General features: G+C 27.9%; 1 protein-coding gene and 1 long non-coding RNA gene across 10 annotated transcripts in view; one reads left to right on the top strand and one right to left on the bottom strand.

The window, feature by feature from the left end:
• Nucleotides 1-544, top strand: part of LOC136795709 (uncharacterized) — a 46,559-nt gene extending 46,015 nt beyond the window's left edge. Inside the window, exon 3 of the long non-coding RNA XR_010843359.1 lies at nucleotides 267-544. This is a non-coding gene — a long non-coding RNA (uncharacterized lncRNA). The remainder of the gene's footprint in view (nucleotides 1-266) is intronic.
• A 2,151-nt stretch (nucleotides 545-2,695) lies between these two features.
• LOC106679912 (homeotic protein antennapedia) overlaps nucleotides 2,696-20,311 on the bottom strand; it is a 419,490-nt gene continuing 401,874 nt past the window's right edge. For all 9 annotated transcript variants that reach the window (XM_014419368.3, XM_067047198.1, XM_067047193.1 and 6 more), the window contains one exon: nucleotides 2,696-5,394. In XM_014419368.3, coding sequence (XP_014274854.1) covers nucleotides 5,147-5,394 — 248 coding nt within the window. In that variant the 3' untranslated portion in view covers nucleotides 2,696-5,146. The remainder of the gene's footprint in view (nucleotides 5,395-20,311) is intronic.

The following is a 20,311-nucleotide window of genomic DNA, read 5'->3' on the forward strand; positions in this document are numbered from 1 at the left end:
TATATATATATATATATGATGTATGTATATACACAATATGACTATTTTTCATTCTAAGGTAAAAATAAAAATATACAATTCACTAATATTTATTCAATAATTTTTAGAAACTAATTTGAATCATAACATCGTTATGTGTGACTTAAACGTACAAGAACAAAAAAAAAAATAGATAGTACAAATGTTTAAAACCTTCCTCTACCATAATTTTGATCGGACGATCTAAGGACATAACAAATATAAATACTTTTGGTATTGTGTTTTAGGTAGATAAAAGCCCAAAATGTAGAAGAAGAAATTATTACAAAGATGAGGAATGGAGGAGACACAATAGAGAAAATGGAGAGTTAACAGCGGCCGTAGGGATCAATAGACTACGGGCGTTGTCAGCATCCAGCCAGATTAATACTTGCCTCGACGGATACATCTCTGCCAGCGTCTACCGTCTCAGCGGGGCAAGTATGGGGACAGTGTAGAACTTAGCAAGGCCTGGGGTTTTACACGAAAGTGAAGTATCATTACCACAGCATGATGCTATTGGTATGTCGAGGTTTGTAAGTTGAATTGCTCGATTATTAATCATTGTATTTTATCTAATATAAAATAAATAAAATATACGAAGTTGTTTCAGATTTTCAATCGAATAAGACTATGCTAGCTAACAAAGAAGTGCATCCCTTAAGGTGAGGATTCATTTCATTTCTTTGAATCCGAAGAACGAAGCGCAATGTTGTTTTATTGTGAAATACCTTTATACTATACTCAGCTCTCTTATAATTAAAAAAAAAAAAAGATGTGAAACTTGAAAACCTACTTAAAAATATGACAAATATGGTAAAATCTTATTCAAAGAGGTTGCTAAACTTTTTCTTATGAGTGATATTTATATTGGTCAATTTTTTAAAAATGTATTGAAAAATGACAATTTTCACGGTACACTCTCAGTTTAGAAAATCTAAACAAACTTAGCGGGAAATTTTAGATTTATCCAATAATTTTTTGCACCTACGCTCCTGGTTAAAGTCAATAGATATCCCATTCAGAACAAGGTCGAAGTACAAACATTTTCATCATTTCATAAATCTTTAGGTAAGGATTTATTCATATCCCAATACGCAAAACATCCCTTAAGTATTTTCTACCATTACATATTACATAAAGACATTTTGTGAATGGTTTCATACCGTATTGTAGTTTTATGAACGTTTCTAAGGAACACCTTGCTAAAGGTTTCCTTTAAATGCACACCTTTAGCTTTCATTTTGTGTAAACTCCTTTTATTTATAAGAATTCCTTAGGAACTATTTCTCCTGAAGAGAGTCCAGGACAGGCATATTATATACAATAGTTTGTTTAATGAAGCTAAAGGTGTTCACTCAAAGGGTAACTTTAGTAAGGTGTGTTTTTACGTACATTCATAAATACAGCCTTTAGTCCTACTTTTTACAACAATAATAATTGTGATGAATAATTAAGATGCAACTTTTTTAGAGGAAAGTATATTATACATAATAACTTAATAGTAATTCTTAAAAGTAATATATATATTTAGAAAAATAAAATAAATTTTGTTTCAATTTATATTACTCATAATAAAATCCAGTAATTTATCTTTGAACAAAATGTACAGTGATAATTCATCACATCATCTTAGATGACACTGATTTTGGGTTTGTCGTGGTTAACAAGCCATGGGACTAAGTAATACGCAGTAAGTATGCATTAGTTTTGGATACTATAGTTCATTGTTTAATAAAGGTTTTGAATGGCAAACATTATTATTTTATTTAACATATGTTTATTAATAAGTAATAATTCATTTTTATTTTTAATCAACAATGCAAGAATTTAACCAAACAAAAGCTTCTTTTTTTTTTTTTATTCTCCTATATCCTTTTAACTTTAATAATATTTTATATTTGCAAAATAAATTTAATAATTAATAAAATAAAAGTGATGAAATAGAATTCAAAATTACACAGAATGTTATCATTACTTGTTCAAACAGCAAGTTTCAAAAACCACTTTTAAATTATTTTTCTATTAATTTGACTTTATATGACCTTACTAATTTTAACTTTTTTTTTTGTTTGAACTTATTACCAAATCTAATTATAAAAAAAAACTTGGCATGCAGCGTGCTATAACCTACAAATAAACAACATGCACAAATTAAAATATGTTTAATTCACGCCACTATAACATTATATGCAGCTCAAAAACATTACATTACTACTTTATTTAACTCTGTAACATTGTTGATAATATTTGAATGAGTAGTTTACTAATAATAAGAATCCACAAAATAATTTAAAGCAACACAACTAATGCAAAAAAGGTAACGAACAATGTATTTCTTACCTTATCAAGATGAAATGAAGAATGGTATATGAAAAATGGCAGAGCACCTCACTCTTCATGTTTCTTCATGAAAAAATAAAACAACATGTCCACAGCCTGACGAAGATATAATTTGGTGTTTACATAGAAATTTTTTACTTTATAAATTTCAAACGACAGATCCTCAAATGAGGAACATCCAGTGTTTATTATATATATTTTTTTCTTTTCTTTTATGAAATTACTTATTCAGTAGTTGTAATTTTTTTTTAACAAAATGTTTTTAATATATGATGAAAGAAATAAACTTTTTTTTACTGTTGGAAGGTCCATTATGAAAAAAAAAAAACAGCAGTTTCAACCACATATTATTTTTTTTTTTTTTAAAGAATTTTATTATTTCTTCAAACACAAAATTATATAGGACAAATTTTATATTGATTTTACAATTTATACTTACAAATATGACAACTTTACAATGACTATATCAATAAATAGATCTCCAAGGGAGGGGGGTAAAGGGAAAAGGGTAGGGATGAGTGCTCAACTTTTATAAAACATAAATTAATTATCTTTAAAAATCACAAATAGTTATTAGAAAAAAGAGGTACTCTGTAAATAGAAATAGTACATACAAACTACCAGAAGGCTACATATACTAATGTAGAGAAATGGAAAAATGGGAGGGGGGGAGAGATATGGAGAAAAGAACAATATATATAAAACGAATGACGATAATATGAGGTATGTTCTCGACTATCTACAAATAATACCGTATTGTTTTTGTTTTGTTTTTTGTAATTTTTTTTTTGTCATTTTATATTTTTGAAATATATCATTTTTATTCATAGAAAAGAAATCCACTCGAATCGTTTGAATGTCCATTTTAAATACAAAATTCTAATCATCATTGAAACCCATACGTTTGTGAATATATATATTGTTTCCAGAGAACTATATAAAATTGAGAATCAGCCTTTCTGAGATGGATTTCTTTTATTCTATTGGTAAATAATTTTTTTTTTCAATAAAACTTTTTACTATGCTTAACTCTCTACATATACACAATTATGTACTATACATATATAATATATAATTCAATACCGTACAAAATATGTCTAGATTGAGTATTGAATTACAAATATGACTGGTATAATTATTCAATATACTATACAATGCCAATTAGAAAATAGACAACATTCACTCGCGGACCTAATTATTACCAAATAAATTTCACATTACAATCCAGGAACTGTTATTTGGCCGTTTTATAAATACAATGCTCAAACGAACCTAAAATTTAAAATTAAAAAAAAAATTAAAAACATTCGCACCATTTCTTTCATATTAGTAAAACTCTTTCAGTCCAAACAGTTGAATACCAATTTTTTTTGTGTTTTTATTTTTTTTAAATATTCTCATCGACTCAACATTGCTACTGTCATGGTCGGGGTTTTTTCACATTAAGTACAAAATCTGAAAATTTGAAAAATATAAAATAAATGATCATAAGCCTACCAAAACTAAAACCCCGACCATGAAGGTGAACGTTGAGGGGATGAAACAATTATTAAAAAGATTATTATAAATGCGAAAATATCTCAAAAATATCTAATATACATATAATCCTTGACATTTAGGGTGCGACAGAGTTAAAGTGCAATCTGATTTTTTTATTAGTTTATTGACAAAATTCATGGTGTGTAAGGGTTCTGGAAAAATTTGAACTTTTCAGCGTATACTTCGTTACAAAGAAGGCCAAAAATTTAGGTATACAGCTTACCTTCACAAAACATAATTAGTGAGATAAGCCAAGTTCCAGACACCTAATTTTACTCATTTTTCATTATGATAACTATGTAAATATATATAGCTTTAATTATATATATATTTAACACTATGTTGACACAAAACACGATTTTTATGTATAAGGTTTATTTATGATTTTTTTTTTTATATTTTTATTATTATTTTTTAAATACAAATACGAACTAGTAGGTACACGATCACTATGCCTATAAACTTGGCATCACTCATACAACTCACATCCACATTTGCACTTTTTCTTTAGAGATCTATTTAGCAATCTAAAATATTCTTTTACATATATATTTATACATATATTTTGTCACGGCTCATTACGTATCTCTGTTTCCATATTATTTATAATTTTCATCACCTCATCTATACACTTCCATAAGATATTGTCTTTCTAAGGTCTGCCACTTGACCATTGGTATAATTTTTTTTGTTTTAAATTTTTGTATACTTTGGTAACTATGATACTGGAAGGGGATGCTATCCCTCTAGAGGTAGTTCAAACGCAAATACACCGCTCTACAGCTCTGTATTATTATATCAATCATTTGAGTATTTATACCGCAGAGTCGTAGGGGGATGCAGTTGCGCTTGTGGTATCATATAATAATAATTAAACTGAAAAATAAATTACATTTCCATGCTTTTTTTTTTTTATACATTTGTAATTGTCCTGATGCCATATATTACACAGATTTTTGCCAAAATGGTCCTCAGTTAAAACACGCGCACACAGAAGAGAAAAAAAAATAACACTTATGAGTTCCACGTTATGTCCAATATTTCCGTGACTCTAAATACTTTAGCTTTGGTAGCGCTATACATGACGATTCAATAAATATATAAGCTGGTGCTAACCATCGGAGTCCATGTTCCTCGAAGGAGCGGGAACGAAGGAGATTATTCTTTTATTCTATTCCTTTCTTTCCTTTAATTCCTCCATTTCTTCTTTCACGATTTAGAGAAACTGCTCCTCGAGGGCCGGATCTCACTGAGGCGACGTCTGCGGCGACAGGTCGCTGCCTTCGTTGGCTCCGAGGTCTCCTTTCGTCTTGTTCTCCTTCTTCCACTTCATCCTCCGGTTCTGGAACCAGATCTTTATCTGCCTCTCCGTCAGGCAAAGCGCGTGGGCGATCTCTATCCTCCGCCGCCTCGTCAGGTACCTGTTGAAGTGGAACTCCTTTTCCAGCTCCAGCGTCTGGTACCGAGTGTAGGTCTGCCGTCCCCTCTTCCTTTCTGAATCAGAAAACAAAAAACAAAACAAGAATATTTAAACTTTAAAATCATTAATTTCTTAAAATAGAATAATAATGTTATGATAATAACTAGAAGAAGTAAGAAATTATTTTTTTACAAACATCACAGAAATTTAAAGTTTTTTTTTAGATTTATTTTATTTTATTGAAGAAAATTAATACAATACGCCTCAAATTAAGAGTATTAAATATTAGTGTTCAAAACTTCCTTCATACGAAATGTACTGATATAAATGAATAAAAGAAAAAAAAATTAAAATTAAATGTAAATGACAAAAATAGTACTCATTGTATTAAAAGAAAAACAAATAATGATCAAAAAATATATAAATTTAAAAAAATACTATTATGGTTTGTATAAATAAAAATATGAGTTTATATCAAAAATATAATAAAGAAAGTGATAAAATAATAAAAATAAATAAAGTATAAAAAAAAAAATTAATTTAAGTAAAAATGGAATGAATACACATTCACAACTATGTATAATAATATATACATTCTACAAGGGAACTCCGAGCCAAGCCTTGCCACACCCGTGTGGAAGGCAAGGCAGGGCTCCAAAAGATCCCAGGGCTTCTCTCCCAACCGCGTCATTGGTGTTGGGGCCTAGTGGAGACAGAGAGTGCTTGCTAAACTAGCGTTTTGATCAAAAATAACACAATCTATTTCGGTCATTTTCAAACTTATACTCTTTATTGTACCCTCTCTAGATACTGTACTTAATAACAAGAAAAATAATCAATAAATTAAATAGATCTACATTCCAGTCCAAATAGCAAGTACTAAATCACAGCCTGAAGCTGTTCATAAGTGGATATTTTCACAAACACTTTAAGATTTATATTTCTTTCAAAACTGAATTTGTTACTGTAGAATTATCAGTGAAACTTAGGAACTTAAATAATTGATTTCAAGAAGAGAATTTTCTTTGAAAGGCATCGACTTTGGAAAAGAATTAAGGAACCTGGAAGCGGGTTTACTGAGCAATTTATTGATGAATTCAACTATCTCTATTTTCTATACAGTCTGTTAACAGTTGAGTCTTGATCATGTAAATTTATTAAATTAAATATAATTTATTTTTTTAATTGTGTACTACATACTAGGAAAAATGTTCAACATGAAGATCAATTAGGACACAGTTGTGTTCGTGAGAGAGTTTTCGATCTCAGCACTTAGTTAATTAATAGATACTGGCTATAATAATTATCAATGCCATAATATTATTATTTTTATCCCTACATACAGGAATGAAAACACGGAGTACATAGATTTGTTAGGGAGAGGGACGTTGAAATAACCCCGTCGGACGAGGGTTGAGATTTAATTCCCGATTCCCACCCCCCAGAAAGGAGGGGGGAGATGCAAAACAGGGATACACAAAGTTGTCATATCCTCAACAGCGGGTCGCTTATTGTTACCCCGCTCTCCCCCTGACTCCATGATTAGCTCATCTGAATTTTGTTTAAATCCATCATTCCAGCTTTATTCTGATGTTATCAATTGTTTAAAAGCGGCTCATGGCCTGGAGTACTGTAAAACCTTTCCATAAAACATTATTTTTCAAACCACTAAAATACAATAGGATACTTTTAAACTCATTATATAATTAGTTATGAATTAATAGAATTTTTTTTTTTTTTTTTGTGGTAGAGTTAGTGGTTAGTTTGAGAAATGGCTTTCGATTCTACCAGGCAGTGTGACAATAGGCACACTGCTTTGGTGTGTGACAGGCAGTAAAAATATTTCGAAAAAAAAAACTTTTAAATACTTGTTCATAAAATCAGCCAACGTCATAATTTACAATGTTTGAAATTTTTAATTTATTATTTGATGGTCGGAAGACATTGTAACTTTTGAAAAACATTTTATACAAGATACGTTTTGACGTTTTTTCATTCACAGAAATTCTTAATACCTCATTACTTCTACTCGTTTGCTCAACAATAATAATAAGTATTATTTTTATATAACGTTATTGTTTATATAAACATTTTATTAGTTTTTTATAATGCATATTTATTTAATTGTTTATATATTTATTATACAATTCTTCTTAGTATATTCAAACTTTAATATTTATCATAAATAATTAATCGCTAGCAAAAAATAAATCATTTAATATTATTCTTTATTTATTAAATCACTCAATTAATCTATTGTTTTAAGTACTGAATAAATTACGAAGATTTTAGTTCGTTATTGTTTGTAAAACATTTATTTATGAATTTTTCTATTGAAGACATAATTGTTTGGATATATTTATGTTTTGCAAAATGACAGTACTCTTTTTAATCGAAAAATTTGATTTAACATTATATTATTATTATTAAGTATTCATTTGAATAAACACATATACGTATGCACATAGCTTACACGAATAGTTCAAAGCTGCCAGGTCTATTTTATAAAATACTTTTCTTTGATCCGGAAAAAAGAAAAGCTCCCCAGAGACTTGTGCTGGGGAAAAGGCCAACCCAAGAGACTACGTGAAAAATCTCACCCCCTTCAGTCCATGTTTCCTTTATTCCAGATAAATTAGTGTGGCCTCACGCTAAGAAGCTCTTACTATGTATAAAGGTTCTGTTTTCACAATGCGTAGACACTAATTCTTATTTGTTAAATTATTGAGATTTCACTATTTAATGTGTTATTATATTTTTCAGTATGAAAGTGGTCCTCAAAATGGACTAAATTCAGATTGCTTAATTTCAAAAGATTTAAGGTTTCCTTCTTTTTTTTTTTTTTTTTTTTTTTTTTTTTTTTTTTTTTTTTTTTTTTTTTTTTTTTTTTTTATTGAAATACACGATTTTCAATAATATTTGAATAATTGTAAAGGTAGAGCATCCGTATATTTTTTAAAGTTATTGTCACTTCCATCGATGCAGTTTTGAAGATGCGATTTACTTGCTCAGTTCCCCGCCACGTCCTTGAAAAAACAGTAAACCTCATTTTTCATCTTCTCGTCGGAAATCGCCTTCCATCCAATGTTTTCAGTGGTGCCAAGTCTGGATTGTAGGGAGAGTGTTAAGCAGGAAGGTGTAGCAGTTAAAGAGTAAAATAAAAATTCATATACAGTCGATTATTGACTAATCGAAATGGAAAGTAGATTTTGTTGGTTGACTTAATACTTGCTGGGACCACGATTATGTGGAACATTATATCAGAGCCATCCTATTGCACGGAAAAACATTTAGTTTGAAGGTGACAAGATGATACAAATGCTGTTTTGGTGTCTTTGCATTACGATTATGTTGAAAATTATACCAACCACGAATCTTTAAAATTATAGAAAATAAAGGGAAATCTGAATTAAAAAAAAAACATATGAGACCTTACTTTGGGATTACTCTTGTATTATTGTATTTATGACTTAAATAATAATGACATGTTAAAAATATGAGTCACACAAGGAAAATCGAGCTGCATACAATATCGAAATAAAACAATCCCATTAATAAGAGACCGTGTCCGGATAAAAAATCAGCCTGATCCGATCAAGTTAAAAATAATTGGATGAGGGGAAGAGGAGGGAAAAAAATAAAACAAAGGGAAAGAAGATAGGGATAATTCTTTCCCCTCTGCCCCTGAGCCTTCCGATTCTCTGGAGAAGACATTTTTCTCCGGGCCTTTAATCCATCAAAACCAGCTTTGATGCTTTCTTAATTAACTTGAAATCCGCCCGGAGATCGGTCCGAGCTGGTGCCGGGAGGAGGGATTAGAACTTTTTTGGATTCTTCAAAAAACAAACATTCATTAGCGTTCCTCCCAGTCGCGGTATCAATTAAAATCTAATTTAAGCCGGTATGTAGGTTAAGCTGATGCGTGTTTTCACTCTGGCACCAAGAAGCACGAGGATTGTTTTCGATTACTCATTTCACATTATATCAGGTAATATTAAATCCTTTATGTATCAAACTATGCCTATTAGTGACGACTGAGTCTCATTTAAGAATTAGTCACAAAAATATTTATTCTTGATGATCTAAAAGATTAGATGCTGCGATAAAATGCTAAGTTGTGACATCTTCCTAGCATTTACAAAATGACTACCAAACAGTATGATCGAACAACTGTTCTATAACGCAATTAAAACTTAAAACTCCTTCAATTTTTAATTCATAATCATTACATTGAGCTGACTTAATAAAATCATTAATCATTTTAACAAATTTTCTTTTTATGAGTATAATGATCATATCTATACTGTATAAATGTGGAAAACAAAAACCTTTCAAAAAATTGAAGGCTCCAACCAATAAACTGGCAGGTAACAAACGAAAAGCTGAGGAAATTATATTGAACACCTCATATATCTACAATCAAGAGGGTCTGAATATGATGGTTAGAACAGATAGAAAGACTGGAACGTGGTATAAATGATGATGTATGATTTAAATCATAATAGATAATAAAACATGATGGTATGATGATGTTAGAGATACACACGAATGGAAGAGGTTAGAGAGGAAAATGGACAGTCTTCGAGGGTTAGACAACCGAGGTCATGTCGGAGAACTGCAAGTCATATAATTATGGGATGATAGTTATTATTGTTTTGCATAATTAAAGGTGCTTCGTGCCTTACATCAGTTCAACAGTGTAACATCTCGTCCATTCATATTTTAGATACGCATGTAATCTTAGCAATTACATTATACACAGCAATTGAATTATACACAGTTCAAAGCAGTAATATCTCGAAATATTTTATTTTACTTAGATTTTATGATATATTTTTTACTATGATTTTGTGTTTCACAGTATAGATCATACCCGTATTGTTAAGATTAAACGCATATCTCAAAATTTTCATTTTTTAAAATTTTACGTGCATATGTGCAATATATGTGCTAAGTATTATATTTTGTCAATTCAATAATTTTTCGTTTACCAATCAAATGTAATATTATATTTTATTATTTTTTAATTCCAAATACTTTGCATGATCCTAAGTTTTCCATTATTTTTAATTTGTTATTTTATGGATGAATATTACAATTGCCACAATATTGGGTAAAATGTGATAGAAATATGAAGGTGCAGAGTCGAAATATGAATATAAATAAAATAAGAAAAAGTATAATGACGAATTTTAAATTAAATTTAAAGACCTGCTTTAAATAATTCAGTGCCTCTTCGTAATTATAATTTTTAATGATTACGTTCTTTCAATGATTCCGCGTTTTTTTTTTTTCATTATGATTCAAGTTCATAGAGCGAAATGAAGAAAGAATAGAACCCGAAACTCCTTTAGACTCCTATCCATCACCTCTATCCGAGAGGTTAAGCGCTTGGAAAAGAATCACCCTTTCATAAACCGCTTCGTCCAGTTACCCGCCTCTCTAAAGAAGACAGAATCAATTCCGCCGTATAATGCCCCGGTAGTGGCATGAAAGGACGTGTGAGAACGACGAACTGAGAAGAAAGACACAGAGAAGAAAGACAGAGAGGAGAAGAAGTGTGTAAGAGGGCGAGCATATCGTGGCTTCTCGCCTGTCAGCTTAGGCTCCCTTACTCGCCATTTGTCTTCCTCCTCTGACGTAACGTCTTCTTATGTTCCCTATACCCTGGTATTATTCTATCCAAAAATGTTCCCCATACCCTGGTATTATTCTATCCAAAAATGTAGGCCCCCCCTCCCGGCCACGAAGGCTGCTCCTGACTCTCCTAATTATAATGGCTCCTCTGGAAAGATTTTTTTTTTTTTTTTTTTTTTTTTACGTTGCTTTTTGTTTTTCGCTTTCTGCTCTACCGAAGACTTTAGGCCGATTGGGGTCGGTCTTTCTCAGAACTCATTTAGGGCTGAAGAGGAGTGAAAGCATGTTATTTCTCTGATAGTAAAAAATTAATTTCAACTAAAAAACAAAACAAAAAAAAAAGCTAAGGAAATTTAGGCACACCTTAAACTCCATAAAATTTTCTTATATTAATAATATCAAATTCAAATTTTAATATATTTAATAAAGATACAATTAATAGAAAAATCACATTAAAATATATATATTATTCATTTTTACATTTTAGGATATTCGTTATTCAATTTTATTCAGCAATTAGACTTTAATATCTTTATAGAACTACAAGATATAATTCAGATATGATGCTACGATAAATGTATTACATTAATAACTGGTTTTAAATTCATTTAAAAGTTACCTAATATGTTATCATGATATATAATTTATATATAATATAACACTATGTTGTTATATCAAGTATGGCAAATTTTTTTTCGAAATATTCTTTATGTTTTAATAATAATATCTGTTTATTTTTTTTAATATTTGAAAAATAATTGAAATAAAGAATTAATTAAAAATCTATTTTTAATGAATCAGAAATGCGCTTGATTGAAACCATACGATTTTCAATTTTAAAAACTTCAAATAAAATATAATTTTTTTTGTTATACTTATTTAGAGTTTCCCTTAATCTAAGGACTTAAGATATTCGTAGGCACTATCTTGTAATAATAATTCAGTTTTTAACAAAATATTTACAAACATTTTTCTCTATATTTACTTGTCTTTTTTGGTAATACGTTTAAAACCTTGGTCAAATACTGCCTTGCCAATGCTACGGTATAGATAATTACATAATTATCTGTATGTCCAGTTTTAATAATTTTTTTTTAAACCGCCATGGAACCAACTAAATACCAACCTGCAAATTTATGAAAATGTCATAATATTAGAATAATTGTTCGATCAAGCATGCCTGAAAAGAAATTTGACAACAAACAGACAGACACGGTGCCAAATTTGTTCCTAATGTCTAAAACTTATAATTCGAGTGACAATTTACGATCCTGAGACTATATATATTTTTTTCGGTAACAAATATTATTGGATACGAAAAATGTAATTAAAAAAATAGGAAATAATAATTAAGCTAAACTAAAAGGTTTTATAGTTATTACATTTTCAGAAATATTTTTAATGTTCATTAATTTCAACCTATCTATTGGAATTAAAATTCATGATAACTAAGAAATTCTTATGTATACAAAGTCATTAAAATTATTTTTATAAAACTAAGTAGTGAAGTTAACTAGTGATAATTTTTTTTTTTTATTTATTTATTTTTGATATTATTATTCATTTTTTTCTCTTCATGTACAAAATTTGATTATGTTAATTTTTTTTTCCTTCTGTTTATATATATATATATATTTTGAAAGAGATTTTATTTACTCTTATGGAAGTTATTTTTCATTTATTTATTAATTTATTATTTTTTTTTTTAATTTTCGCATGAATATGATGAGTTATCACTATTACCAATTGGCCAACAACATTGTAGCAGATTGTAATATTTATCAATAAATAAAAGTTTGAATTAAATAAAAATTGCTAGTATGCAATTTCAATGTCCTAATTGAACCCCACTGTTTCACAATTTTGATCATTGATAGAAGACATAAGAATTTTAGGATTATATTATATAAGATATATGAATTATTAATATTCAATGTTTAACTAATTCAGACACATATATGGATTCTTTAATTACAATAATTGCCTACTTTTGTAATTAAATACGCTAAATTTTTATTTTACTGCTCCATACAATATTTTGTTAGCTATAAACAGCATTATTCACACCACCGATGGTGCAGGTACTCATTTTATTTATATCTTCGTGTGAGAAAGTATCTCTGCTACGCTCCTATTACGAAGTATTATTCAATACGAAAACGTGCGGTCTGTTCACGCCCCATCTGGGGAGTTGCTTCTTCTAGTCAAATAATTTTCATTCTAACACTATTTATAAGTTTTAGTTATTTGTTTTCAATTCTATAATGTTTATTAACGTTCATTTCTTATCACTTTATGCATCTAAGAAAAGTTATTTTTGACTATAAATGAATTAATATTATAAAATTCTTTGCATATCTAGAAATTGTGACATATTACCAACTATCCCATTGACCAAATTAGAACCGGTTAACCCTTTGAATGAAATTGTTCTGAGATCAGAATCTAAGTGTTTAATGATCTCTCATTATGAATGTATTCTCGTCAGAATATTTTAAGTGTAGCCACGTGTTCTGTGTTAGGGTAGGCTACTCATATGTTTTAGCTGAGATATTTTCAAGTTTATTTAAGAAAAAAAAAAGAAATGAAAAAATGACTTGGTTCTAATGTAAGTGTTTAAGAGGTTGTTGTAAAATTTAATTTAATGAGGAATTGTATAGAAATAAGTCAAAATAATTTTTTTTCAAAAATTATAATATTATGAGTCATAAGTGTTAAAATAACGATAGAATATATTTAAATTGTTATATCTGATTGTGGGAAGTGAAACGTCAAACCATTTTAGGAAGGGTTTGACTGTTATAGATTGAGGTAGTCACACAAGAAAATATTTTCAGAAATAAAATGCAAGTTACAAAATCTTGTTTTATTTAAATTAAAGATTTTTCTTGTTTACTTTAAAATTCACTTAAGTGAAGATTGTGAATTTTGCAGTATGTACCAGCATATAATAAAAACTTTAGGTAACTATAAAATGATATTCTAATAATATGTGTTTATTAATTTTTAATTAAAAATAAAAACAGGATGGACAGAGAAATGCACTTGGTTTAAGGTTTGTGATTTTGAATTTTAGTAACAACAGACTATATACAATTCCACAATTCCTGTTAGCGGTTCACAGTGAAAAGAAAAGTATATATATTATTTTTTAATTTATCAAATTTCGGGTGTATTATAAGAAAAAATCTTCTTCATGAAAAGTTTGAATCAGAATGGAAATAAATTCCTAGAGGTTTTATAACCAGCCAATTTCAAAAACTGCTTTTATAAAATACTTTAAGTTCAGTAAAAGTTCTTTTCATTTTCTAATTGGTGGGTAGTGAAAAAAATATTAAAGCTTTGAATTTTTAGCATAATTAGAGTGGATATAAAGATTATAAGTAAATATTTAAATTTTGAAATCGTGTTATAATAATGTAGTTAACGAATTTTCAGGTAATTATTTTTTCTGCTTAAACATTATTAATGTTACTAATATGATACTTGATATAATAAAATAAGATACTATTGTGAACGAAATATGTATGTAGTTTAATACATAGTTTTGTCCATTCAAGATTTTAATGGTATAAAACCTGTTATAAGGTTTTGAAAATGTAGATATCCAGGGCCAAAGAGATGAGTATACTAACAATCAATTTTCTTGTCAAGAACCATTCAAAGGATTTTCTGGGGGAAATTCCGGAAGCCGCACAGACAGATAGGCAGACCTCAGAGGTTTTGGCATTGGCTGATGGTGGTCAGAAATAAATTATTTTTCTCTTCCAGCCAGCCAACCGCCCTGATGGATTTCTTACTTATGAAATGTGACGTTTGAAAAATACCTTTCTCCAGACTTTTCCTTAATTTCCCTTCCCTCTTTCTTGCCCCCTCTCTCTCTTTCCATCTTTATCCCTCTCGCTCCAGGACCGTTGGAGAACCCCTCCCCTCCAGGGCCATCCCTTCTTCTCCCTTTCTCCCACCTCCGCCCCCACCTCAAAGACAGACATCTGTCCAAACCGACCAATCAGAAGCCTCCTAAGGACCTACAACTAGTTCGTAACTACTCCGAGAGAGAGCAGACTCGTACAGTGCCCCTGATCAAATCGAGGATCTACTATTGATGGTCCAGAAAAAATTGTCAACGGCATTCTTAAAGCACTAATAAATGAACTTCCGCACATTATATGAGATTACGTCCAGAAATAATCAATAATCAATGAATTTTCCATTGCATTTTCGAATCTTTAACTAGATAATTTAATATTAACAACACAAGTATACATAAATAATAAGTTCAAGTAAATCCAATACTAATTAAAAGAATTAGTACTGATTATAAAACTTAATTATACACATTATATACATATAACTTATTAGAAAAAACATGAAAGTTCAAGTCGATAAATTAGTACATCAACTCTAAAAGATTTTTTTTTTTTTCGATATAACAAGAAAAGTACATATTACTGATTTTTTAAAACAGATTATATACAATAATCGATATAAATGTCTCATGTTTTAATAAAGGAAAGAAATTTAGTAAATAATAGAACGCTCTAATTTTAATAAAGTAGTTTAATACTATAATATCTCAATTATTATTAATATTCTTGCACTTTAATCATTATTATTATTATTATAAGTGACACATTCCATTATTGATTTATAACAATACTAATTTTAACTACAAAATAGGCTGGATGTAATTTATAAGAATCCTTGTGTTTTAAATGTTTATGGCACTAAAGTAAAATTATATTTTGTTTCTTCACTACATTTTATGCAAGAATAATAAAAAATTCATGTTCCTTATACGTTTTAGAACTAGAGTTAGGTCTGTTTTTTTGTGATTATTTGTATTTTCAGTAAATATGGTATGAATGTACTCATATATCTCTATTATCTGTGACCTTGAGTGAGACAGAGCATAATATTACGCTATAACAAAAAAATAATTAAAAATATATATAATCATATAAGGTTTCTCCCCCCATAGATATTTAGCTAAGGGGTTTTCACAAATACCAACCAAATAATCCTATATTTTAAAATTTATTAATCCATATTATCATTTATATCTATTTACAATAGATATATTAGTAGTATAAAATATTTAATTTTTTTTATTTGGAAGAGTTTAATTTCCGGAAACCTATATTTGGAAAAGTTTGTAGATTTGGTTTTTTGTTACTATGAAAGATTAATGCTCACTACGACATTAAGTATGAATCACATTTTCATTTCTACATTATTAACAAATGTTGTTTTTACAGACCATACCAAATGTCCAAACAATAACAAAGATTTCCAAATAAGTTAGTGTATATAAATTTATATATTATACATTTAAGTAATTATAAAAACTGTGTCATACATTAATTATCATATATATTGGAAATAATCAGCCCGAGAATAAAAATTACTTAAAATAACAATTTAAATATCTTTTTGTTGTAATCTTGCAACAATTTTATTTGTACAGTTTAAAGTCTCATTAACTTTATGTCATCAATAATTGAATATATTATTCATTTAATAAAACTAAATAATTGATTCAATGTTTTTAAAGTTCGTAATTACATTTAGTGGTTACCATTTACTGATGGATAAACATATGATTTGTAAGGACAGAGTATTATAATTTTTCAAGAATAAATAATGTTAGTGGATATACAAAATGATATATTTTTTAAAAATTTCTGTATAGTGTCCTGAAGTAATGATTTTCTTACAGGCCATGTTTTCTGGAATAAAGGACCTAACACCATCTATTGGCAGCTGATAGAACTTTGGTGGCGTTAAAACAGTTTGAGATTTCTTCAAGACTTCAGTTTAATCATGTATCAACTATATATATATAAACTTGATATAATTTAAATGTAATACACGATCATTAATAAAATAAGTTTTAATTTTGTCCTTATCACAAACTAACTTTAATTCATTTGTTGTTAAAATGCTGATAACTAACTATAGTTTCAATATCCTATCTAAATTTCTGATGTAATTAGTTAAAGTTTTAGATTCATATTTAAATCTCATCATTTGACCATATAATATAATGTAATTAACTATTTTAATAACTGTTCTTATATAAACCAGAACTCTTCATGAAAATACTGCCAAAAATATTATGAACCATGCCTACAAAAATAGGATGCATTCCTAAAAATACGGGTTATTTTAAAAATGTCCTACATTTACATTTAGATTACAGAGTTACCAAGATGATATATCAACTTATATTTAAGAGAGTTTATTTATTCTAAATATTATTTATTGAATATTCAAAGCTATTATTTTTACGTTTTCTGTAGTAAAACGTTTATTGAGATAACATTAAATGTATGAAGAATGAAAAGCAACAGATATTTATTAATATGTTGAAGCTTTGATATACATATATACACATTATAAACATATAGATACGATTGAAAATACACAACTAAACTTTATTATTGAAATTTTTAACTTCAAGTTTCAAAATGTCTCTTCATTTAATCGAATTTCATTGCCTTTTTATAATGATCAGAAAAGAGATATGTAAGTATAACCCTAATTGGCATTGAAATAAAAAGATTAATACAAATTAAAAAATAAATTATACTTCCTTAGTATACTTTTTTAAAATTGCTAATCGATTTGAATAGGAACAATTTAGAATATCTTTACTTAAGTAAATGTATGTATTTGTGGAGATGCATTTGCCAGCTATTTTGGCTTTTAATTCGAATTAGCTAGAATTTTATTAGACAAAATAAAAATATAATTTACTTAGTTAATATCTTTTCAACTCTAATATACTTTTGTTCCCACGTAAGTTTTAATTTTGACTTACTACAAAAATTGATATTCATAGAAGACAATCAACTTTATTTGCTAATAAATCTTAATTAATTCTCTGAATTTTTCAATTTATTATAAAGGTCTTATCTACATGACTATAATAAGGCGTAGTTTGTCGTATGCAGATGATTTTTGGGTTTCAGAAAAGAAGATGACACCGGGAGCTGGAAACTCAAATATATCAATAATAGTGTAACCAAAAAGTTTTGGACATCTGAGGGACTACTTTGAACTACAAAAATTGTGATAAAACTTTTTACAGAAAAATTTAAAACCAATAACTATACATCTTTAGTTATGAAATTGATTTATCATTTTGTCTTAATGGAAAGAAAATATATACTTGTCAAATGTAAATATTCGCAAATGGTAAGAGTGAAGGTCATATTTCAGGTTAGACCATAATTATTTAGATCAAATATATCTTTCAAAAATTATTTATTTATATCAATTTTAATTCTCTCCTCTATAAAATTCCGAAATGTTTTGGAATTTTAACATTACAAGAGAGGGTCTTTCTTCGATATTGTACGAAAACTCCTGGTAAATAATGTAAACATTTTCCATTGGACACTTGGTATGGTATGCAGGTAGCTGAAAAATGAAAACTTCAAAGACATTTTTTGCTTAACCCAACGAAGGTTACTTAATGTACCTCCTATGTAAAAAAACATGTTTTGCTTATTTATAAACCTGTTATAAAAAAATAAAATAAGATTCAAAAGCCGATTATGATTTTTTTAACAATGTCTACGTGTGTTTAAAAAAAATTATAAATTTTTTGTTTTCAATTTTCGACCTCTGAATAAATTAAGGAATGGTAAGTGCATAAATGTTGTTTTTTTTTTTTGGTCAAACTCGTTTTTTTTTTTAAAGGTACAATATACAGTAATTCGAAATAAATAGGGTGGATTTACTTAAAATTATAATACTATGGGTGGTAGCAATTAAATAAAACATGCAACAAAGCAATGGAGGTAGTAGTAACAATTTAACAAATTTTAGAAAAATTCCCATTTTTGTATATGGTCTCGGATATGCACTTATCCCCCAACTCACCTAACTACTTTTTTGTCGTAGAGTTATTTTTCTTTATAGCATTACTAATTATCAGAGTTTAGGACATGATTAACTTATTCTTCTTAGTATCTATTTGTTAATTTAAAAATAAAAAAAATTATATAGTTTAACATTAAATGTATTTCAAAAAAATCTATTACAAATATTTCATTTTTATCAAGTGAAGTGAAGAGTTGAAAAACGCCCTCTAGAGTACAGCCAGGGAACTAAAGACATAAATTGGACCAGCTGAGCCGCAACAAGTAGCGCTCCCCGCACAGGTGGCAAATACATCAATTACCTGGCCTGTCTCCATGGATACTGCCTGCATCTCAATCTTTTCCATTTATTTCCTCATGGTTTATATGGAATAATGATGAAATATATCTCAAAATTAAATATATATTAATTGAACCAAAATTAGATATAAAATTAATAATATTATTAATAATTTAAACAGCAATTTATTTTTAAATTTGAATTTTGCTGCGATAATATCAATATTAAAAAAAGTGATTGTTTGAATTATATGAAATATATCTCAAAATTATATAAAACAATGATAATATTATTAATAATTTAAACGGCATTTTTCTTTTATTTCAGTGTTGCATCGATGATAGTATTGGAAAAGTGATTGGTTGAATTAATTGAAAAAAGGTCGTAATGCATGGTTTTAATATAGATTAACCAATAATTGACAATCAATCGCAATTTTAAATAATAGTAATAAAGAATTATATGAAATATATCTCAAAATTATATAAAACAATGGTAATATTATTAATAATTTAAACGGCATTTTTTTTTTATTTCAGTGTTGCATCGATGATAGTATTGGAAAAGTGATTGGTTGAAGTAATTGAAAAAAGGTCGTAACGCATGGTTTTAATATAGATTAACCAATAATTGACAATCAATCGCGATTTTAAATAATAGTAATAAAATAATAAATTATATAATAATATTTTATAAATTTATTATTTCTATATTCAGATAGTTTACAATTATGAATACTATGCATTTATTAATCATTACATTACTATGCATTTAATAATTATGAATACTATACAATACTAATATACACTCTATTATTATTACTGAATTGAATTGTAAATAAAAAAATCAATTTTAGTAAAAAGAGGGTTGCAATAATTATTGAAAGGATTTGAATGCATTCTATAATATTTTATTTTTTCAAATAATGAGTATAATGCTTTTACAAATATGAATTGTAAATAAAAAAACTGATCAATCTGAAAAAAAGTTTAATATAAAAACTTCTCCTTAAAACAGTTAATATTATTGAATTATTTAGCTTTGAAAATATTTTTTAAAAATGCTCATTAATATATTATTTATTTAAAAATAATTAATTTCCTATGTCTTTATTATTCAATGAAATCTATTAGCTTAAGCCAGTTAGAAGTTAGATAATCTATTTTTTCTTACTACTCAGCCTAA

Source organism: Halyomorpha halys, unplaced genomic scaffold (genome assembly GCF_000696795.3).
Source record: "Halyomorpha halys isolate HHAL.00 unplaced genomic scaffold, Hhal_1.1 Scaffold15.1, whole genome shotgun sequence".
NCBI lineage: Eukaryota > Metazoa > Arthropoda > Insecta > Hemiptera > Pentatomidae > Halyomorpha > Halyomorpha halys.